Here is a 24,192-nt window from a genome sequence, read left to right as displayed (position 1 = left end):
CTTAACCTTTGGAACTCTGCAAAGTTTTTTTATTCATTAGGTTGGTAATAGAAAGAGATTGGAGCCCAGTGGTTAAGACCATGGATTCTGTCATCAAACAGACCTGGGTTCATATCACAACTCTGTAATAACTAGTGTGTGATTTTGGGCCAATTTCTTAACTTCGAAGCCTCATTTTCCCCATAGGTAAATGGGAAGAATAATAGCACCTACTTCATATGGATATTAGAATGAAGTGAAAAAATGCACTTGCGGCAAAATCAGTTCCTGAGACACAGTAAACCACTTGCCATTGAGTCCACCCTGACTCACCCGACTCACGGCGACCCCATGTATGTCAGGGTGGAACTGTGCTGCACAGGCTTTTCGGTGGCTGATTTTTTCAGAAGTAGAGCACCAGCAGCACCAAGCCTTTCTTTCAAGGCACCACTGGGTGGATTCAAACCTCCAACCTTCTGATTAGCAGCTGAGTGTGGCGAGCATGTGCCCCACCCAGGGACTCGAGGACACAGTATTGCTCAATAAATATTCTGTGTCATCATCCGTATCTTCAGTCTTTGGAGTATCCTGACTGCAGCTGCCTTATTCCCAACAAACCCTCATCTCTTCCAACTCTCACTGCCTGCCTCCCAGGTCAGACCTGCAATGAGCAGATCATCCCTTTCCCAAAATTCACCCTTGGTGAGTGGATGTAATACTCACACTGTGGTTACTTTCAAGTAGCAGCTTGACACTACGAGGGGAGATAGAAACTGATAAGGAAAATACTGCATTGAGGATGCAAATACAAGGCTGAATCTCCTTTGCTTTTGTCCTTCTTCGGTTGTATTTTAGCCACGTGGCCCTAAAAAGGCCAGGTAAAGAAAATGAGCCCATGGGTGTAAATAGCCACGTCCCCTATCACCACTGATGGATATTTGCCCATTAATTCCCTTTGCAACTGCTCTCTCAGGCCTTCATTTTCCCTCTGCAATTACGGGTCCTAAATCCTTTCAGAGAAGGGCAAGCCTGCATCTCCAATAGCATTTTGCATCTACAAATCACATGTATAATTGGCATCTCGTGACGGGAACCCACAAATCACAGTGTATTTGAAATTACAGGCGCAAGATCGAGAGGGCATTTTCAGCCTTGTCTGGAAAGGTCTTCATAAACCCGTTTGAGAATAATAGGATAGTCCCCAAATCTCCCATTCTAACACTGTTTGCTATTATTTTTAAATCATTGTATTTGCTGAGCTTACATAATTTTTCAGCTCTCGATGGAAGATTCCATTCACATCCTCCGTAATCTCTCTTCCTGCTGTGCAACTCTCTACAAATAAAAACATTACAACAAAAAGACATGGGCTATTAAAAATATAACAGCCGTGCATCCAAATTACTTGTGAGCACTCAGAAAGGATTTATTAGATGATCACTTGCCGATATAGCCAAGTGTCTTGGAAAACTGTACCATCGTAATGCCAAGGGTCAAGTCTTCGTTTTCTTATTAGCCAACCGCCTTACCCATAGAGACAGGACTTTAACAGGATTTAAATTTCAGTTCGACTTTTCTGAAAGTCATACGCATGAATTTAGTGTCTGTCCCAATACAGCAATATTAGAGTGATATTCCTTAAACACGAAAATTATTAACTTGGGTTCTGGGCATTTGTAAAAAAATTGTGACTCCTGCCCATTTAAAGAAAAAAGAAAGGCGACAGGCAGAACAGAAGACAGCATCTGACTCTTCCCTGTTTCTGATGCTCACCGTTCATGAACACGTAGACGACTTTGCTATGCAGTTCGGTATGGGAAGCACTTAGAATACGCGGGGAAACTGAAATGGAGTATGTGACCTGCTATCATTATTTCATCTCTTCTTCTCTTGCAGGCTATGCCCAAGAAGAACAGCTGAAGGAAGAGGAAGAAATAAAAGAGGAAGAGGAGGAGGAGGAAGACAGTGGTTCCGTAGCTCAACTCCAGGGCAGCAATGACCCCGGAACAGACGAGGAGCTAGAAACGGGCCCAGAGCAGAAAGGCTGCTTCAGCTATCAGAACTCCCCCGGAAGTCATCTGTCCAATCAGGATGCTGAGAACGAATCCCTGCTCAGCGATGCCAGTGACCAGGTGTCAGACATCAAGAGCCTCTGCGGCCGAGATGCCTCGGACAAGAAAGCAAACGTTCACCCGAGACTTCCCAAGGAAGCGCACAACTGCATGGATAAAATGACGGCCGTCTATGCCAACATCTTGTCTGACTCCTATTGGTCAGGATTGGGTCTTGGCTTCAAGCTGTCCCATAGTGAGAGGCGGAATTGTGATACCCGAAATGGCAGCAACAAGAGTGATTTTGATTGGCACCAAGATGCTCTGTCCAAAAGCTTGCAGCAAAACTTGCCTTCCAGATCTTTCTCTAAGCCCAGTCTGTTCAGCTCCGTCCAGTTGTACCGGCAGAGCAGCAAGATGTGTGGGACCGTTTTCACTGGGGCCAGTAGATTCCGGTGCCGGCAGTGTAGCGCTGCCTACGACACCTTAGTTGAGTTGACTGTGCACATGAATGAAACCGGTCACTATCAAGATGACAACCGCAAAAAGGACAAGCTTAGACCCACAAGCTACTCCAAGCCCCGGAAAAGGGCTTTCCAGGATATGGACAAGGAGGATGCCCAAAAGGTTCTGAAATGTATGTTTTGCGGTGACTCCTTCGATTCCCTCCAAGATCTGAGCGTCCACATGATAAAAACAAAACATTACCAGAAAGTGCCTTTGAAGGAGCCGGTACCAACCATTTCGTCAAAAATGGTCACTCCAGCAAAGAAACGTGTTTTTGATGTCAATCGGCCGTGCTCCCCTGATTCAACCACGGGATCCTTCGCAGATTCCTTTCCTTCTCAGAAGAACGCCAACCTACAGCTGTCTTCCAATAACCGCTATGGCTACCAAAATGGCGCCAGCTATACCTGGCAGTTTGAGGCCTGCAAGTCCCAGATCTTAAAGTGTATGGAGTGTGGGAGCTCCCATGACACCTTGCAGCAGCTCACCACCCACATGATGGTCACAGGCCACTTCCTGAAGGTCACCAGCTCGGCCTCCAAGAAAGGGAAGCAGCTGGTGTTGGACCCACTAGCCGTGGAGAAAATGCAGTCATTGAGTGAGGCTCCAAACAGTGACTCTGTGCCTCCCAAGCCATCAAATAACTCGACTGCAGACTGCACAGCCTCTACAACAGAATCAAAGAAAGAGGGTAAAAAAGAAAAGCCAGAGGAAGCCAACAAGGATGAGAAAGTCATGAAAGGCGAAGAATATGAAGATCCTCTGCAAAAACCTCTAGACCCTACAATAAAGTACCAGTATCTACGGGAGGAGGATTTGGAAGATGGCTCAAAGGGTGGAGGGGACATTTTGAAGTCACTGGAAAATACCGTCACCACAGCCATCAACAAAGCTCAAAATGGAGCTCCCAGCTGGAGTGCATACCCCAGCATCCATGCCGCCTACCAGCTGTCCGAGGGCACCAAGCCCTCTTTGCCTATGGGCTCCCAAGTCCTGCAGATTCGACCTAATCTCACCAACAAGTTAAGGCCAATTGCACCAAAGTGGAAAGTCATGCCACTCGTTTCTGTGCCCACGAACCTGGCCCCATACACTCAAGTGAAGAAGGAGTCGGAAGACAAAGATGAGGTCTTGAAGGAGTGTGGGAAGGAAAGTCCCCATGAAGAAGCATCGTCTTTTAGTCACAGTGAAGGGGAGTCTTTCACCAAAAGCGAACCCCCGTTAGAGTCCAAAAAGGCTGAGCCTTGTCCCCAAAAGGAGGAGGACAAGCTGATGAAAGAGGGAGGTGAGAAGGAGAGACCCCAGCCCTTGGAGTCCACATCTCTTAGCAATGGCTGTGCGCTCACCAACCATGCTTCGGCCATGCCCTGCATCAACCCGCTTAGCGCCCTGCAGTCTGTCTTGAACAATCACCTGGGCAAGGCCACGGAGCCCTTGCGCTCTCCTTCCTGTTCCAGCCCCAGCTCAAGCACAATTTCCATGTTTCACAAATCGAATCTTAATGTCATAGACAAGCCAGTGTTGAGTCCTGCCTCCACAAGGCCCGCCACTCTGTCCAGGCGCTACCTGTTTGAGAACAACGATCAGCCCATCGACCTCACCAAGTCCAAAACCAAGAAAGCAGAGTCCTCGCAAGCACAATCCTGTACATCCCCACCTCAGAAGCACGCTCTGTCTGATATCGCCGACATGGTCAAAGTCCTCCCAAAGGCAACTACCCCAAAGCCTGCCACATCTTCCAGGGTCCCTCCCATGAAGCTGGAAATGGATGTCAGGCGCTTCGAGGATGTCTCCAGCGAAGTCTCCACTTTGCATAAAAGAAAAGGCCGGCAGTCCAACTGGAATCCTCAGCATCTTTTGATTTTGCAAGCTCAGTTCGCCTCAAGCCTCTTCCAGACATCAGAGGGCAAGTACCTGTTGTCTGACCTGGGCCCCCAAGAACGAATGCAAATCTCAAAGTTTACGGGACTCTCGATGACCACCATTAGCCACTGGCTGGCCAATGTCAAGTACCAACTTAGGAAAACAGGCGGGACCAAATTTCTGAAAAACATGGACAAAGGACACCCCATCTTTTATTGCGGTGACTGTGCCTCCCAGTTTAGAACCCCTTCTACCTACATCAGTCACTTAGAGTCTCACCTAGGTTTCCAAATGAAGGACATGAACCGCATGGCCGTGGAACAGCAAAGCAAGGTAGAGCAAGAGCTCTCCCGGGTATCGTCCGCTCAGAGGTCTCCGGAAACAATAGCTGGTGAAGAGGATACAGACTCTAAATTCAAGTGTAAGTTGTGCCGTCGGACATTTGTGAGCAAACATGCAGTCAAACTCCACCTAAGCAAAACGCACAGCAAGTCACCCGAACACCATTCACAGTTTGTAACAGACGTGGATGAAGAATAGTGCTGCAGGTATGGGTTTGCTCCCAGGTGATTGGGACAGTGGCCTTGTGAGGAGCTTCTCCAAGGGAGCTGTGTCTGCTTAGAGGCAGCTAACATCTCCCCAATACCAAGCAGGACAGTAGCTTACTGGAAAAGGACTTATTCTTAGGAAAGACCAGAACATGAGAAATAAGTCCTTAGCAATCCCCTCAATATCTCCAGTTTAGAGTTGGGGCATAGAGCAATATGGGTGTAGAAAGACAAAGCTCATAGATTACTGCTTCTCCCAGGCCTTCATGATACATATTCCCTTAGTTGCCCCAGGCCCAACTCCAAGGTCCACTCAACCAAGGCTTCACCTCATTTTAATGACTAGGTACTAACTTCTCGCACCATTCCATTTCACCAGCCCGCCTTCCCACAGCCATGTTAATGACTTAAGAAGTGATCACAAGATGAGCGCCAGAATATAGACTGGAGATTATTCGGGGCAGTCATATACAGTGATTTGTTAACCAGCTCATGAATAGCTTAACGTTGTCTTTCTTACTGTTACGTGTAGTGAATGCTTCTTGCAGCTTCCTTTGAGCCATTGCTCCTTTCCTTTGTTTATATCCTACGTTACATTTCCTGTAAGGGGATTACAGAAAAACATGCTTCCTGCAGAACATTTAGATGAAAAGAGAGGAAACTCATTTTCTTCTCTCATCCTTTGGTTTTCTTTAGACTGCTATCAGAGTCCACCTTGAACAAAGACGGATGTAGTGCAGACACATGTGGTTGTATTCCACGTAGAGAAACAAATGTCCTTCTGCACACCCATTGCCAATGCACACGGGGTCCCTCAGCTTCAAGGTAATTTGCATCATGTATCATAGAAGTTCTGCCACCAGTGCCCAAATCATCTGTGTCACCTCCAGGAAAGAGGACAGAGACCAAGGTCAACTATCTCAGCAGACTGGTCATACTAGCCATTTCAAACATCAAGCATAAACAAGGCTGGGTCTTACCAAATCTCTTTTATCTCCCTTTTTGTATTTTTTCTCCCCTCCAGCATGATACCCCCACATGTCAGGGACCCTCACACACATTCTGGTTTGCCCTCCACCCCAGGCCACACCGCAAGGCAGGGATCCAACCCGAACTAAGCCTTCTGCATTTACCAGCCCAGGTTAAGTCATGCTAGGTTACAGATGAATTCTTTTGATTAATTCACAATATGAGCAGCTAATAATAGCTTAACGTGCAAGCTCTCGCCACCCGCTGTTGTCAGAGCATTTGTTTTTAAATAGGAGATTTTCAGAGCAAGTCACAGAGGTGTGTAAGCAAGAGCCACTTTCCAGGTGTAGAGTGGTGTTTGTGTGGCATGAGTTTGGGCTCCCCTTCCATGAGGTAGGGAGATTTATCGTGCGTGGCAATGGTCGAAGTGAAATAAAAGGTTAAAATACCCAATCTGGGACTTTTCCCTGAGTGAGAAGATCCAAGAGCTATTGATTTATGGGGAGGGAAAACATCCTGTAGCTCCAACAACTCTCTGGGCCCAAATGAAGACGAGTCTTCTTTTGATTGCATGTTTTTATCATGATAATTAAAATGTGTTACTGCTAGTTTCATTTCTTGCTTTCTAAGCATGATGTGTTCAGCTCATCCTATTGAAAGAAAAGCCGGAATGAATCTATATATGTGAGCTTGGGGCCCCGTGATGTCCTATTTATTTGCTATATAACATTTTACGTTTTATGTAACTTGCTATTATGCTTTTCTGATCCTAAAAAAAAAAAAAAAGGTGGACATAGACAGAATACCAAAAGAAATGTCTCAGATTCTAGTTGGTGGTTCCAAATCATGCTGAAGAGGACACGTAGGTAATGTTTATTTGTGCTATAATAAAGACCAATTTTCCACCTGTTAGGTTTGTAATCATTTTTTTTTAAATCAATACCACTGCCAAAACATCGTGATATGTAAATGAGAAGGGAGAAAAAGAGAGCTGCAGCTAGCCTCAGTCCAAGTCTGCAACTTGCCATACCTGTTCTCCAAAAGCGAAGGCAACCCAATAATTTGGGGAAAAAAAAAAAAGACATAAAAGGTACTGACAAATCTGTTAAATACATAGATAAGATAGCTATTGGGTACCTCTCTGCATGTGTACAGAATAAATATTTCAGATTCGGACCTTCAAAGCACCGTATTACAGTGTTATCGTTATAGTGAAAACGAAGCTCTGTCTTTATATCAATAAACACCACTACACTGTGATTCGGAGAGTTGATTGCAGAAGGACAGGCTTGAGGTATATGGGACTCTTTCAAAGAAAATGGGAGTGTACTTGTGTGGATTGCAAAGACGGTGAGGGTGCTGGTGTGTTTGTGTTATTTCCAGTTGACCTGCATGGTTTCCACATCTAAGTCTTCCTGATGCCTGGGTCACCTAGAAGAGAATGCCTGCACTCTTGTGCTTATCTTTGAGGGCAACATTGGTGCAATACCTTGCCTACTGCTTACAATTATGCATTTGTGTTTTTAAATGTCGTAAAATGAGATCATTGTTACTTGGAACTCTAATTTTAGCTGTATGCATGATAGCACAATTGTACAAAATGGCCTGGTATTTTAGAAAGCATGGTCAAGATTTTATGGAAAACTTGGGAGCTTTATCATACCGAAGTTTCCTGTAAGACGGTAATTTTGACCGGAATTTTCTTTCCTTTCTCAGATATGTCTTAAATCCTGCAACATGCTCTGCCAACTAATAAATGCAACTTTTCATTAAAAATTAACTAGAAAATATTAAATGTGTATCCCCATTTTAGAACATGAGTAATCTAAAACAATTTCAATATGTATTTGTGTATATCTTTAAAAGCCACAAGCTCTTGAATAATAGAAATGAAACAGAGGGCAAATTAATGAGTATGAGATGAAAAAGGACTTGAGATTATCCTCTTCACCATGTAGTGTAGTGTGCGTTTAGCAGTATGTGTTTAACAGCACACCTAGCCTTGAATTGGTGGTGGGGATGAATTCAAGCCCAAAGGGCTGACAGCTTTATTGTGGATTGCTTCATAAAAATGAATGTTCAGGTGAGCAGCATGTAGGGCTGCCAGATAAAATGTAGGGCATTCAGTTAAATTTGAATTTCAGATGAACAACAAATAAGGTTTTAGTGTAAGTATGACCCAAATGTTGAATGGGCCATACTTATACTAAAAAAAGTATTTGTAGTTCATCTGAGATTCGTATTCAGCTGGGCATACTGTATTTTATTTGCTAAGCCTGGTAACCCTAAGAGCATGGGTTATATGTCAGGCTGGGAAGAGCAAAATAGGCTGGACAAATTAATATCAGTAAGGGGCATCAGCCATTCCTTTGTCTATAAATAAGTCCTCCCTCCTTTCCTCCTTCCCTTCCTCCCTCCCTTCCTTCCTCCTTCCCTTCCTCCGTCCCTTCCTTCCTCCCTCCCTCCCTCCCTTCCTCCCTTCCTCCTTCCCTCCCTTCCTCCTTCCCTCCCTTCCTCCTTCCCTCCCTCCCTCTCTTCTTTTTCTCCCTCCCTCCTTTCCTCTCTTCCTTTGCCCCTCATCCATCTGTCCTTCCTCCCTTCTTGCCTTCCTCCCTGTGTTCCTTTTATCCTTCAACAAATATCAGTTGTGCTCCTATACAACCCAGTTGTGCATCTATACTGTCAGTATTAGCAATGGAAATATAACATGAACTGGCAGCCGTGCCCACTATAATATCAAAATACACCAGGCCAATGCTTCACAGGTGGTATTTCACTTTGTTCTCACAATAGTCCTATGAGGTAGGGCTTAATCCGACCACATTAGAGGAGAAAATGAAGACAGGGAGATTCTGTGTGATGTTCCTGAGGCCCCACAATCTCTGAGCCTCATTCATTCATCACATATCTAGCAAGCGTCACTCCATACCAGTCATTGTGCCAAGCCCAGGGAATGAACCAGTGACCAGGACAAGAGTCTGCCTTCGAGGCAAGTGACACAAAGCTGAGCAACTCTAGGGTCAGTACTGAATGGAGACCAGTCCACGGGGAAGCTCAGGAGTAGAATAGGGGTCACAGAGGCAGTGTTGTGTTGGGGGAAGAACTCTGGCTCTGTAAGCACTTGGCTTCAAACCCACTTCTCTATTCTCTCTAAGATGTTGTTTTTCATTGCCATCAAGTCAGTCCAACTCATGGCGGGTCCATGTGTGCAGAATATAACTGCTCCATAAAGTTTTCAAGGCTGTGACTTTTCAGAAGCAGATTGCCAGGCCTGTCTTCTGAGGCAACTCTGGGTGGGTTTGAACTGCCAACCTTTCAGCTAGTAGTCGAGCATTTAACCATTTGCAGCACTCAGGGACTCCTTTCTCTAAGACATGCCCCATTTTTGTGGCAATGAAATGCAGACAGTAAAGTCCCTCTCACAGAAAAGTTGCGAGTATTAAATAAATGTGTACAATTCTTTTTCATAAAGCCTAGGACATAGCAGGTTCAAGAGTAGTTCTAAACCATCTCCATCGGCCCCTGCTGTGTTCTTAAACTTCATCTGAAGCATATGGAACCTGCAGATTCTTAGCAAGTTGAACTAATTAATATCTAGGTAGGTGTCCCCATGAAAATATCAACCTGCTTATTTCATTATAATGATAACAATGATAGCAAAACTACCACTTACTGACCTCATCCAGTGAGCCAGGCATGGCTGGTTACTTACATCATCCTCATTGTGCAGAGGTAAAACTGAAGCTCCAAGGGCTTCGTGACTTGGCCAAGAACACACAGGAAGTGTTGAGCAGCCCTGGGTTTGCGTTCAGCTGAAGGCTTCCTGTGTTAAGCTAAACTGGAACCCAGGACTGCTCAGTGCTCCTCAGGAGAACATTTCTTCTCCTGTCTCTTGGCTTCTCCTCCACCTTGACTGATGGCTTCTAGGCACACCCCTTGGGTCAGGGAAAAGACTGAAGTGTGGCTTGAGGGTTGAGAGACAGAGCGTGGGCTTCCCTGGACATCTCGGAAGCCCCAGCTGTAAATCAAACGTTGGCAACTCGGGAGCCTGGGACTGACCTGCAAGGTCAAGCAAAGCATTCTTGTTCTTCTTTATTTTTGTTACCTTGCTCAATCAGGTAATTATACATTTACCATACAAGGTCTAACCAAGAAACGACCCAAGTTCTAGGGAAAATACATATATATAAGAATTCTTTTAGATCCCCGATCCCCATCCTGACTCTTGGGAGTTCATATTTGAGGAGCAAAATGAGGCTAGGAGGTTAGGGTCGAGCCTGAGACTATAGCATTTATAAAGCAACAAGAAACAAGTCCACGGTTTCTCACCGTTTTTCATCTGATCCCAGAGATCTGCTGTCACTCCCCCTGCGTGGCGCGCAGCTCCTTCTCTGTGGCGCTTTTCCCCTCATTTGGACTTCTGAACGCTCCATCCTGACGCGGATAATTTGGTGCTTTAATATAGAGTAACACGATTTTTCATTTACTCCAATCTGCGATCAGTATCATCTTTTCATTTAACCAGATGCAATTCTTTTTTTTTTTCCTTTCGTTAAATTGAAAATCCATGAGCGACAGGGAGTGCAATGTTTTAATTAGCTCATATTTTTTATATGGATTTATGTCTTTAAAATACATTTGTGTAATTCTTCAGCGAAATTAAAAACGTCTCTCTGCGAAAGAGAGGAGGGGAAAATAAAGCGCCAAATTGTGTCATTAGCTTAGGTCATTGCAGATGGCAACTCAGATCGCGCAGAGGAAGCCACGCAGTCACCAGAGCTTCTCTCTGGGCTGCCTTTGAACTTGCCCTTCATTTAAAGAAGAGTTTCTCTATAAAGGCTTCTGGCAAAATGACTTGGGCGGGATTTTTTAAGGCCTCTAGTAAGTAAAACAAGCAGTTACCTCCAACGAGCTAATTTGATACCGAACCTGCCGCCAAACAAAACAGAAAATGAAAAAAAAAAGACATCATTGTGATAAACAGTTTTTTCCTGCATTTCTCCCTTTGTCTGTTTTTTTTTTTTTTTTTTAACTATCAAGTTTAAAGCCTTCCACGGTGCTTTCTTTTTTTCCCCCTACTTTCTAGAGACAAGTGACATTCCGTGGTAAATGGAAGAAAAAACCATGCAGAACTGAAATCTCTCTAATGCGTTGACACTAACTTGCCCTCTATTGTTGGAAATGAGCAGGCGCTCATGATTGTTCATCAAACAGCTCCTAATGCAGTTAAAACATTCAGCTATAATTTCTCCTTGCATTTATAATTACTGTCATAGACTGCACACCTCGGTGAGCAGATTAAAGCTATAAACTATTTAGCCGCGGCGCTAAGACGAGGAACTTGATTTGTCTGGCAGGAGTTATTTGTTAGGGAGCTTGACACTTCACATAAAAATGACTCAACTTGATGAAGAACAATGCACTTTTAGCAATGCGGGGATTTTAAATCAGTCACCACGCCACGCCCTGCGAGAATCACAGGGCAGTTTGTTAAATGATCTGTAGGCCGGGGAGATAACGGGATGTGTTAAGGGGACCAGGGGAAAAGGGGGTTTGGTGTGTGGTTTGCTTTCTTCCCTGACTCGCCTCCCAAAGAGCAAGAATGTGTTGAAAATCCTGCATGTCACGTTCTCCTGGGAAAGCCAGCGATGCTCACCTGGGGAGGGATGCCTGGAGCCAAAGGCAGGTCACACTTGGGGGTTTTAGAAAACTTTGAGGTGCTGCTCACAGCATCTACCTCTGGAGGCCCGGGAAGCCAGGGCTAGGTGGGAAGTGGTGTTGATTTTTGGTTTTTGTTTTGTTTTGTTTTCCCCTCCTTGGAATAATCATTTATTTCTTTGTTTACCTATGTGTTTGTTTATTTGCAGGAGGCACGTGATATATGTAGGCAGAGAAAGCTTTTCTGTTGAGCTGGTTCCATGCCTTTTGGCTATCAAAATTAATGAAAATAGGTATTTTTCAACTCAGAAATTGTACTGTAGGGGCCCACAGACCAGATCCTTTCTCAACGGAGTTTTGGCGAGTTTGCTCATTTTGCCACAGGGTCATCCCCACCTACCCGCCTCTCACAGCCACACACACAAATTTATTCAAAAACAAAACATCAAGACCATGGGATGCTTAAAAAAAAAAAAAAAAATATACAGCAAATGGCGGATATGGTGCCTGGATATTGTTGTTGGTAGTTGCTGTGAAACCAGCTCCGAACTCACAGTGCCCTCATGTACAAAGGAACAAGAAGCTGCCCTGCTCTGCCGTGTTCACGGTCGTTGGTGTGTTTGAGCCCATTGTTGCAGCCATTGTATCAATCCATGCCATGGACGGTTTTCCTGGTTTTCACTAACCCTCTGCTTTACCAGACATGATTACCCGTTGCTGTCAAGTCAATTCCAACTGATAGCAACCCTATTGGACAGAGAAGAACTGCCCCCACAGGGTTTCCAAGGAGCGGCTGGTGGATTCAAACTGTTGATCTTTTGGTTAGCAACCCAGCTCCTAACCACTACGCCACCAGGACTCCACCAAACACGATTAGGGGTTGCAAAACAGGTGCTCCAGGGGCCAAGCAGGTAACATAAAGGACTTCAGCAGAGCCGATGGTAGCCATTGCAAATGAAAGCAGGAGCCCTGCCTAGCTCCAGCAGTTCTTCCAAAGAAGTAAGAAATCCAGGCATTCCTGTCAAGTCTCTCAATGTTTAAATTCAGAGTTTTTTATTGGTGTCTTTTGTTTTGGTTTGGATTTGGGTTTGGTTTCTTCTTGCACACACTTCAAACCAAAGACAGCATTTTGGAGACCAGATTTAACTCCTGGGCCACTGACTTTGCAAGCTCTGAATCTGGTAGCAAGTCAGATGGAGAGACTGACTCTGCTCCAGGTGATCTTTGTCCATTTCCATGGCCGCCGGTCTGGTCCCCAACAACTCTAGGACTTTGAGAACTTACTGTAAATGCCACCTCTCCCTTTCTCTAGACATGCTGGGTGGTTCTTTGGAAAATAGCACTTTCTTCTTTGATGTCACCAAGTAAATGTAGGAAGGCAGGTGGGGCTCTCCCGTAGGGTAAAAAATCATCAGAGTGAGGTAGGGGTGAGGGGCTTCTGGGATATGGAATTCAAACCAGGAAAATCCCAGGCAAACTGGGACGAGTTTTCCTGGTACCTCTCTTGCTTCAGAGCAAGAAATAGGTCTCTGGTATAACTGGTGAAATGATGAGTGCCCTTCATATTCAAATTCCACTTATAAGTAATAGCAATAAGGACTGATATTTACCTAACCTGATGTTACCTAAGACATTTTGGCCTATGGTATTTGCTTAATCCTCACAGCAAAACTGCAAGGTGGATCTTATTCCTATTTTAGAGATGAGGAAGCTGAGGCTCAGAGAAGGTGCCTCAGCAGCCTAAGACTCACAGCAGCAAGTGGCAGGGCTGGGGCTGCAGGCCAGATCTGCTGGACACAGCCCCAGGTCTCTGGCACCCAGCATCCACAGGGTATAGGCTAAGCTCTCAGGGTTTCAAAGTGTGGTGCATTTAAAGTGCAGAGAGTTTTAGCATATTGATGATTTTTCTGTATGTGACCATGACCCAGCTGTAGTTGCTACATAGAGTAGAATGTTCTTGCATGCCCAGGCCCCTGTCCAATGGTCAGAGGCCTGGAATGAACCAATGGGCGCAAGATTCCTGTTTCTACAGTCTCACCAACTTTAGCCCCAATACATGTTCTTGCAGGTTACTCAGCACTTTGGCCAGTAGGTAAAGGAATGTGGCTGAACCAGATTCTGCTCAATGATCATTAGCCCTATAGTTGGCATAGAGTTTTCTACATGAAGCTTAGCCTTTCATTCATTCAGGAACTCTGCGTTGAGTACAGTTGGGCACCGTTGGGTGGCAGTAAGTGGCCTTGTGGTTCCCTCCCTCTCACATCAGCTTGTGTTGAGGATTAAGTGAGCAGTACACAAGCAATGCTTGGCACTGGATCGGCCACACAAAGCAAAGCCGAACAAAAAAACAAACCCGTTGCAGCCAAGTTGATTCCGACTCTCCGCGACACTGTAGGACAGAGTAGAACTGTCCCATAGGGTTTCCAAGGCTTTAATCCTTATGGAAGCAGACTGCCACATCTTCCTCCTGCAGAGCAGCTGGTGGGTCAGAACTGCCCACCTTTCCATTAGCAACCAAGCACTTAACCACGGCACCATCGGGGCTTCTTACACAAAGCAAGTGCTTGGCAAATCTCACCTGCCTCTCTCTATTCCCTCTGCCTGGATCTCCAGGCATGAAAAAAAAATCCCCTTCGTTTGCTTAAGTCTTAAATCAAGCTATGGGATGGATTGTGCCATTGTCTTTGAAGAAATAAGGAGAGACTGTGAATACAGTTTTAACTAAAACAGCTCTGGAGAAAAAAATATGAAAATGTTGGGTGGTGATTGGGTGCCCCTGAAAAAGGATGGAATAGAGCATAAGCCTGCCATTTTCTTCCTTCTGACTCCCCCTCCGATCTCCTTGCCACCAGCTACCTTGAAAAACTACTGTGCTATGTAATCCAAAATTCACTGGTGGCTTTGCCATGCTGGGAAGGAAAGGGTGTATGGTCCCCAGACACCCTGCTAACTCAGAACTGAAGCCACTCCCAAAGTCCACCTTTCAGCCAAAGATTAGATAGGCTTATAAAACAAACAATAACACACGTGAGGAACTGCTTCTTAGTTCAATCGAGTATACGAAACCAAATGGGCAACACTGACCCAAACGCAAAGACGAGAAGGGAGGAAGGGGCAGGAAGACTGGACAATTGGACATGGGAACCTGGGGGGTGGAAAGGGAATGGGGGAGAGTGCTGACACATTGCAGAGATTGCAACCAAAGTCACAAAACAACTTATGTCTAAATTTTTGAACAAGAAACTAATTTGCACTGTAAACCTTCACCAAAAGAACAATAAAAAATTTTTTACAAGGTGGAAGAAGAGGAGGCGAGCTGAAGAAGGAAGAGGGAAAGAGGGAAGAGAAGGAGGAAAAGGAAGAAGATTGTTGGTTAAGTGTGGTAACAAAGTGGAGTGTTTAAAGCAACGCCTGGCAGTGTCCTTTATCACCATTCTTCTTGTCAATATTGACAGAGGACTAATGGTGATCGAACAGTTACAGTGTCCCAGCAATTTGCCAGGCTCTTTACATATATTATCCCAACTACTTTTCATCCTAGACTCTGTAAAGGAAGGACTGTGATCATATTCGGTGTTATGGATTGAACGGTGTACCCCAAAAATATGTGTTGTAAATCCTAACCCCTATACCTGTGGTTGGAAATCCAGGTGATGTAGTTGTTAAGAGCTATGGCTGCTAACCAAAACGTCGGCAGTTCAGATCCACCAGGTGCTCCTTGGAAACTCTATGGGGCAGTTGTACTCTGTCCTATAGGGTCACTATGAGTCGGAATCTACTCAATGGCAATGGGTTTTTTAGGCAGTATTAGCCTAAAGTATGTCTTAAATAGTGTCTTCTGAGATACAAAAGAACAGATTGAGCCAGCAGCCAAGCACGCAGGCAAGCAGAGATGCGGGAAGACAGATGTCACGCCACATGCGATCTCCAAGGAACCAAGAAACAGAAGCTGGAAAGAGACAAGGGCCTTACCCCCAGAGCCAACAGAGAGAGAAAGTCTTCCCCTAGAGCTTGTGCTCTGAATTCAGGGTGGACTGACACAGTGGCTGCAACAATGGGCTTAAGCATAGCAACGATCATGAGGCTGGCACAGGACCAGGCAGTGTTTCACTCTGTTATACATAGGGTCACTATGAGTTGGAACAACTTGACAACACCTAACAACAGCAAGCCTCCTAAACTGTGAGAAAATAAATTTCTGTTTGTTAAAGCCGCCTATTTGTGCTATTTCTGTTAGAGCAGCACTAGATAACTAAGATACCTGGCTTACCAGTGAAGAAACCAGCTGAGCGGCTGACCAGTAAGGAACTTAGCAGCAAGATCACCCAGCTAATAAGTGGCCAAGCAGGGACTCAAGTGGAAACAATTAGATGATTTGCTTCAAGCCAGAATTTTGGCCAACATTTCTCCCAGCACCTGTCTGGCATCCCTTGTAGAAAGAGTCAAATTCTCCGGGGAACTACACCAAATTAGATGTGAGACCTGCCCGTAAGTTACTTAGTTGGGGAGAAAAGGCGACCACAGAGAACGATGTTTAAGTACTCCGAAAGCCCAAATCTGTGACATAGACAACTTTCCACCACTCGGCCCTTCAGCAAATTGGTACTTTTAAATGTGCCTGGTTTTATCTGATATTTTCCTTTTCATTTATGAAGAAAAAAAAATAAATGACGTTTCAGGTTATGTTATTTTCAATGCCACATTACTCGATTTCACAGTCAAATAATTCTATTTTTGTTCACAAGAGGGTTTTGTCATGTCTAATTGTTTATGACTCCCTCCTGCCCCCAGATCTGCTGTAGCCTCCACTTCCCCGTCTGCCGCCTTCCTTTGGATTCTCTGGTGTGCCGTAACCATGGAGATGAGTCCCCTTTGGATAGTCTTTGCTCTGGCTTAGAAGTCAAAGAACCAGTCAGGGCCTTATCAGCCCAGAAATGTAACAGGATAAAAAATGGGAGGCCTTTGTAAGTAGGGGGACAGCCCGTTGTGATTCTCGGGAGACAGAGTTCCTGATCCTTGGGAATCCTGCAAAGGAAACATTTGGCAACTTAGTGCAGTGGGAGGGGACATGGACCCCTGAGCCACTAGGCCTGACTTAGAGCTGGGTCACTGCTTCCTAGCTGGGGGACATGGGCTGGGTCACGTCAGCTGCCTCTTCCACACCTCAGTTGCCTCTTTTGTCAAATGACAAAGGCCAACCTCATGTATTGGTATAAGGCTGAGATTTGGGAAAACTTAGTAAGTGCCTGTCTACCAGGCACATTGAAGTCCTCGATAAAGAAAGCTTCTTTCATAATTTAAGGAGCCCTGGTGGCACAAAGAGTTAAGCACTCAGCTGCTAACCAAAAGTTTGGCAGTTTGAATCCACCCAGTGGCCCCACAGGAGAAAGGCCTATCTACTTCCATATAGATTACACCCAAGAAAACACTATGGGCAGTTCTGTTCTGTCATCACACGGGGTCACTATGAGTTGGAATCTACCCAACAACACCCTAACAGCAACAACTCTCGTAATTACTAAAATCTAACACTCATAGAATTCAAGTTGAATGACTATGTCTAACAATTACAATAATGACAGTAGCAATAGCAATTACAATGTGCAGAAACTAAGTCACGTTGGCTATCTCAGGGAACTCCATTTGGGAAGACAAATAGGAAAACGTTTATTGAACAGTAAATGCCAATTATGTGTTGGGGACAGACTATGGCAGGTGCTGGAATGACAGCAGTGAACACATAGACACTGCCCCTGCCCTTGAGATGCTCACAGTCCTTCACAGGAGAAGGACAGCTATGCCACCAAGCCTTAACCTGTGCCCAGTGCTATCACAGGGGATGGACTGGGTCAGGGAGGGCCAAGAGGGGTCAAAGAAGGCTTCCCAAACGAGAAGTGAGCCAGAAGGATGCAGAGAAGCCAACCAAGTGGAGAAGGAGGGGAAGAGTGTTGTGGGAAGAAGGAATGACAAGAGAAAAAGCCTTGTAAGTGAGAGAGAGCTGGTACATTCTGGAAAACACAGGATTGGAGGCCTGTTTAGGGGAAATGATGATAGAGAAACGAGACTGGGCAGGAGGGGGGCCTGGTGGATGTACATCGGATGACTTCTACTGTTGTTGTTGTTGGGTGCCATTGAGTTGATTTTGGACTCGTAGTGACCCCGTGTGACAGAATGGAACTGCCCCACAGGGTTTTCTAGGCTGTTGGATGCATAACGTTTGTCTTTTGAGCCTAGTGGAGACTGATGTTGGATAGATGTTTGCCATATTGAAACATTTGAGCATCATTTCCATGAAGGTGACTTTGTAGGGCTGGGAAGTGAATGGGCAGTGGCCTTTTACCTGAGCTTCCAGTTGCCCCTGATACAAAACTGACACCCACCCGTAAGCTCCTAGAGGGAGGGGCTGTGTCTGATTGACTTACGTTGTATTTCTTAGAACACACACCCAGTATGCGATATGTACTCTGTAAATACCAGAAAAAAAAGGAAAGAAAAGAGAGAGGAAGGGAGGAAAGGAGCATGGGAGGAAGGGAGGAAGAAACAAATTGCTTGACTGAGTCAGAGCCTAAAGGAGTGCTGGTCTTCCTTTTGACATCCTCCAGGTGTGAAATAACAATAATGTCTAAATCGCCCTTCAGTGAGACAGATATGTTATGACAATCTCATCAAATATGAGATGAAGTAGATGGAACACTTAGTACAGTGCACAGCCCTGAATACCCTAAAACCCATTGCTATCAAGTCCATTCTGACTCATAGTAGAAGCTCAATAAATGTTAGTTTCCTCTTTGGTAAAATGTGAAAGAATCTTCAAGTTTTAACAGGCTCAGAAAAGTATGAGGAAGTGGGAGGCATTCCCAGCCCACCAAGTAAATGGTTTATCCAGAGAGCTAACACTCTGCCATGAGGCTTGTGCAGCTGGGTTAAGAACTGCCAGGAGATGAAGAGTGGAGAACTGCATTCAGGTGAAGGAGTCAAGCCATTCTGAACTCTTGACAGGAGGATCAGGGGCCCTCATTCAGTGGTTCCTTCAGTTAATCGTCCTTGAGGGCCTGCTATGTGTCAAACACTGTTCTATGTTCAGGGCTACAACAGAGAATCAGAGGAACACAGATCTTGCATTCCAATTCTGGTACATGCTGATAATACTACTATGGCTAACATTTATTACTGTTATTGGGTGCCATCTTGTCTATTTCGACCCACAGCGACCCCATGTGACAGAGTAGAACTGCCCCATAGGGATTCCTAGGCTGTATTCTTTAAAGGAGTTGATTGCCAGGTCTTTCTCTCAAAGAGCTGCTGGGTGGGTTTAAACCACCAGCCTATTGGTTAACAGCCAAGTGCTCAACCAGTTCAACACCAAGACTCCTTCCGACATTTACTGAGTACATAAATCAAAGTAATAATTTCCAGGAGGGAGGGAGGGGCTGCAGACGAGACATGAGGTAGTGTGAGGGACTAAGACAGGGCCACTGACTTCAGCTACGGGGGTCAGGGAAGATAAATGAGGAGGCTGGTAAGGACCAGGCATGTGGCAAACTGGGAGCAGAACATCCCCAGGAGGAGAAGCAGTAATAGGCTTGGCGTGTTTGATTAAGAGAAAGTCCAGAGTGACTGAGTATCGCGAGCTGGGAGTGGAGAAGCGGGACATGATCTGAGAGGTGGGCACAGGGCAAGTCAGGTCTTTGTGAAACATCACAGGAAGTTTGGACTTTTTGTTTTCCCTAAGCCTGATAGGAAGCCATTGGAGAGGTTCTAGTGGCATGATCTAATTTCTTTTTTGTAGAACATTCTGGCCACTGAGTGTGGAATGGACAAGACGGGACAAGAGTGAAAACAGAGACCAGTAGGTGGCAGTTAGAGTAAGGCTAGGAGAGAAACAGAAGGAGCCCTGGTGGCGCAGTGGTTAAGCACTCGGCTGCTAATCAAAGGTTGGTGGTTCGAACCCACCAGCCACTTGGAGGGAGAAAGATGTAGCAGTCTTCTTTCTATAAAGATTGCAGCCTTGGAAACCCTGGGCTATAGGGTTGGTATGGGTCAAATAGACAACAGCAGTGGGCTTAGGAGAGAGATGAGGAGCCTTGGTGGTGCAATGGTTACCTGCTAACCTGCGAACTGAGGTTCTGTAGGAGAAAGATGTGGCCACCAGAGGTTCTGTAGGAGAAAGATGTGGCCACCAGAGGTTCTGTAGGAGAAAGCTGTGGCCACCTGCTCCTGTAAAGATTACAGCCTAGGAAACCCTATGGGGCTGTTCTACCATGTCCTATAGGGTCGAGATGAGTCAGAATCTACTCAACAGCGCACAACAACAACAGGAGGGAGGTAGTAGTGATTTGGACTGCCGAGAACACAACAGGAATGGAGAGAAGCAGGTGGATTCAAGGAAATTCTGAGTCACCTCAGAACTTGATTTATCTAGGAAGGACAAAAAACAAAATAGCCTAACCATTTGCCATCAAGTCGATTCTGAACTCATGGTGATCCTATATGCTTCAGAGTAGAACTGAGCGGAGGGTATTCAATGGCTGTGGGCTTTCAGAAGTAGATACTCAGCCAGGCCTTTCTCCAAGCACCTCTGAGTGAATTCGAACCACCAACCTTTTGGTTAGTAGTCAAGTGCTCAATGGTTTGCAGCACTCGGGAAGAACAAAGGGGTGTCCAATTAAGAAGACATGGGGAGTACTAGGACAAATCCCACTGGACTCATGTTGTGGGGCCTTGGTGCGCTCCAGGGAATCAGGATACAACTACCCTTCCTGCGTCTCCCCTGGATTACCCCCAAGTACCACACATACGCTGACTGCCTATTTCTCAACGAGAATCCATTTTGATAAAAGTAAACCACTATTTTTCTGCTTCTCCAGGAATTATGAAGTACAAAAAGAAAGGTCCCCGCTGTGCTCGCCTTCATACTTTTCAGTCCTAATTTAATTCCTCTCTCCTTTCTGTAATTCAGCCCCCCTCCTCTGAGCATCAACACTAGGTGGTCCAGACTTCAGTGAAAGATTTACTGGCAAGACGAAATGGAGGAACACATTGTTTTCTCAAGATGATTTAATGACCTTTTTGGCATCCCCACGACTGCTGAAATCTTCCGTAATTATTCGGTTTGGCGGCAGAGAGTCCTGTTGATCAGAGGAAGGCTGATGTAGATGTCAAATGTCAATAAATTTGCAATCCATAATTGTAACCACTTGATGCTGGAGCAGACCAGGGAACAGTGACTTGGTCACAAGGCCATGAATGCTTGAACCAACACGAACACCAAAGTATCTCAAGCGGTACACATGCAAAAACATTACCGTATTTTCCTTTCTATACTAGCTTACTTCCTGTCTCTCTCTCTCTCTGAATCCCCCTCTTTCTCCTTCTCCCTCTGACCTTCCATCTCTGTCACTGTCTTTCTCTCCCCTTCCCTGGAAAGATGGGCATTGTCTTAGTTTCTTAGTGCTACTGTAACAGAAATACCCCAAATGGATGGCTTCAAAGAGGAGAAACTCATTTGCTCACAATTTAGGAGGCTGGAAGTTTGAATTCAGGACACTGACTCTAGAAGAAGACTCTCTCTGTTGGCCCTGGAGGAAGAGCCTTGTCTCAGCATCTGTAACTCCTGTGTTCCTCAGTTCCTTGGCCATCCTCACATGTCCTTCTGTCTTTCCCAATTTGTTCCTGCTTGTCTCTGGGTCTAGTGACACACTCTTCATATATCCCGAAAGTGATCAGGTTTAAAACACACCCTACACTGACAGGGTCACTTTAACATAACAAAGGAAACCCTTTTCCCAAATGGATTTACAACCGCAGCTGTAAGGGTAAGGATTTCAACACCTATTTTATTGTTGTTGTTGTTAGGTGCCTTCAAGTTGGCTCTGACTCAGAGTGACTCTATGTATAGCAGAACGAAACATTACCAGCTCTTCACCATCCTCCCAATCGTTGCTAGGTTTGAGCCCATTGTTGCAGCCACTGTGTCAATCCATCTCATTGAGGTCTTCCTCTTTTTTGCTGACCCTCCACTTTACCATGCACGATGTCTTTCTGCAGGGACTGGTCCTTCTTGATAAACATGTCCAAAGTATGTGAGCCGAACTCTCACCATTCTTACTTCTAGGGAGCATTCTGGTCTTACTTCCACCAACACAGATTTGTTTGCTTTTCTGGCAGTCCACGGTATATGCAATATTATTTGTGGGGGACACAATTCAATCCATAGCAGGCATGTTGTGTGATCTACTGTCCAAAGTCTTCTGGGCCCATCTCCACCAGAGTCAGTGATGCTGTAAACAGCATGACGAATGCACCCCAGAGAAGCTCCATAAGCTCTTTTTGGTCTTGCTATTCAGGTCCGTTTGGCCCCTGATGGAGATTAAGCATTGATTTTTTTTTTTTTTTTTTTTTTTTTTTGCTTTGCTTGCTTACCAATAGCACAGTTTATATTGGAAAGGTCTGTGTCAGGAATTAGAGAATATTCCCAACAATGGGGGAAAATACCCTAATATAAATATACCATCTGTGGGCTTGCTTGCACTTTGACAAGGGCAACTGAGTTGGAAGACGCTGGAAAAGCTTGGAAGCCGTGGGAATATAGAACAGAGGCATTTGCTTAATAGCTCATCTAATTCCTTGAGATCACCTTGTCAAGCTTTAACCTCTGAATCCCTGAGTTCCTAGTTCAAAACTCCAGAGTCTCCTCGGTCCTCGTGTTAATTTTTAAATTATATATCATTGTAGAGAGGCCCCCGTGTTGAATATTATGAGCCATTTTTGCATTTGAAATGGGGAATTACAACTGAACATTAGTGATTGCCTGTAAATCACAGTGAACCAAGTGCCACCGGTAACCACACAGTAATCACTGGGAAGCAATGCAGTACAGAGAAGAGACTTAAAAAAGTGAAGGTGACATTCAAGAGTGGAGGTTGCAAGCTGATGTCCACAGATTCCCTGGCATGCTAAGCAATTCCCAGACTCCAGTGGACTTGGGTTGAGGTTTATTGGAAGTCAGGATTCAACTCTGTAGATTTCCCTTTTCCTTTGCTTGGAATTTTTTTTTTAAGTGGAAAGTTCCTTGAAGGCTGAGAAATTTGTCCTAAGGCTTACTAGGAATCAGCAAAAAAGGCAACAGGATATGTCATTTCGAGACAGCCTGTCTGCCAGTCAAACTGGAATGAGAGCTACTCGCTCTGACCACAATACGGACAGCTGAATTGATATGTCCATCTTGACTAGAACATGCTAGAGAGGTGTGTGGGTCAGGGTGCCTGGATTTGAATCCAGGGTTCCATTACCATCTCTAAGAGAAAAAGCCCTAATCTATCTAAGCCACAGTCTTTGCCTATAAAATAGGATAATAGCCCTACCTCACGGGTTGATTGAGAAGGTTGAAAGAGATAAGCCAGGTAGTGAATATTTTAAGCCAATGGCTCTCAAATTTGAAGCGTGCATCGGAATCACCTGGAGGGCTTATTATAACACAAATGGCTAGGTCCCACCCCAGAGTGTCAGATTCAGCAAGTCATGGTGGGGCCTGAAAATTTGAATATCTAACAAGTTCCCAGATGATACCCTGATGCTGGTCCGTGGACCACACATTTTGAGAACCACTGTTTTAAACACTGTTCCTGGTGGTGCTCCAAAAAGCTTGCTATTATTATCTTTACTCCCATCTTGGAGCCTGTCTGATACTCTGTTCTTTGTGAAGAAGGTACATGAACTCTCAGGGGGTTCCTAGCATAGTATACAAAATCAAGTCAACTTAAGATGGAAGGTCTATCCAGATTGTCCGTTAGAGGGGCTGGGTTGGCTACAGAAGCAGAGGTACAGAGACAAAAGAGGAGATGTTCAAAATCTAGGGAAGCAGAAGGCCAACTGCAAGTTTGCATGACTCTGCTGAGATCATTTAAAGAGGTGGGCAGCATCAACTCATTAGTTTCTACAACATAGGAGGAATTTCCCAACTAAAGTGTCTTGATTGGCTGTCAAAGGAAGAGGTCCCTTTCTTGGCTTAGCTTAATACCTTCCTGAATTCAGACGAGATGGACTATAAAATTATTTTGGAAGCAATAATCACAACCAATTGGCATATTAATTATTAGCATTTGTCAAAATCTCTTGTTTAGCATTGACAGCAGATCAAGTCAAGCTTAGTTAAGGAAGAACGAATTTATGGCTCATTCAAGGAGAGAGTTGGTTTCATGCACAGATGAACCCTAGCTTCAAAGGATGTATGCCATCAGAAAGAATTTGGTCTTTCCCCATCTTTCAGCTCCCATTTCCTCTGTGTTGTCTTCATTGTTAGGAAAATGGAATGACTGTCTGAACCAACTCCAGGCTAATATCCTACCAGTTTATGAACTCCAGTGGAAAAACCACCTGTCTCCCAAGATTGCCAATCAAATATTGAGACTGAGCTTCGTTGGCATGGGAGGTCCCACACCTTGAAGTAATAGCGGTGGTGGGGAGAGTGGGATGCTCTCTTTGACTGGACTGTGTCAGATGCAAATCCCTGGGTGCAGTGAGCAGGGTCAGAGTCATGCGACTTGGACTGAGATTGGTCTGCCCAGAGGGGTTATGATGTCAGCGTTGTTTGGGAGGAAATGACCCCGAATCCAGCT

At 45.1% G+C, this 24,192-nt stretch overlaps 1 protein-coding gene across 3 annotated transcripts in view; it reads left to right on the top strand.

The window, feature by feature from the left end:
- The window catches only part of TSHZ2 (teashirt zinc finger homeobox 2), a 527,090-nt gene that overhangs the window by 290,321 nt on the left and 212,577 nt on the right, over positions 1-24,192 (top strand). For 2 of the 3 annotated variants that reach the window (XM_049869290.1, XM_049869291.1), the window contains exon 2: positions 1,876-4,948. In XM_049869290.1, the coding sequence (XP_049725247.1) occupies positions 1,876-4,940 (3,065 nt within the window). In that variant the 3' untranslated portion in view covers positions 4,941-4,948. Of the gene's footprint in view, positions 1-1,875; positions 8,342-24,192 lie in introns of those variants that run through there. The other variant, XM_049869289.1, reaches the window with a different exon arrangement.

This window comes from Elephas maximus, chromosome 25, assembly GCF_024166365.1.
Source record: "Elephas maximus indicus isolate mEleMax1 chromosome 25, mEleMax1 primary haplotype, whole genome shotgun sequence".
Taxonomy (NCBI): Eukaryota; Metazoa; Chordata; class Mammalia; order Proboscidea; family Elephantidae; genus Elephas; species Elephas maximus.
Note: the sequence above shows the minus strand (reverse complement) of the source record. Positions and strands in the feature narration are given on the sequence as shown.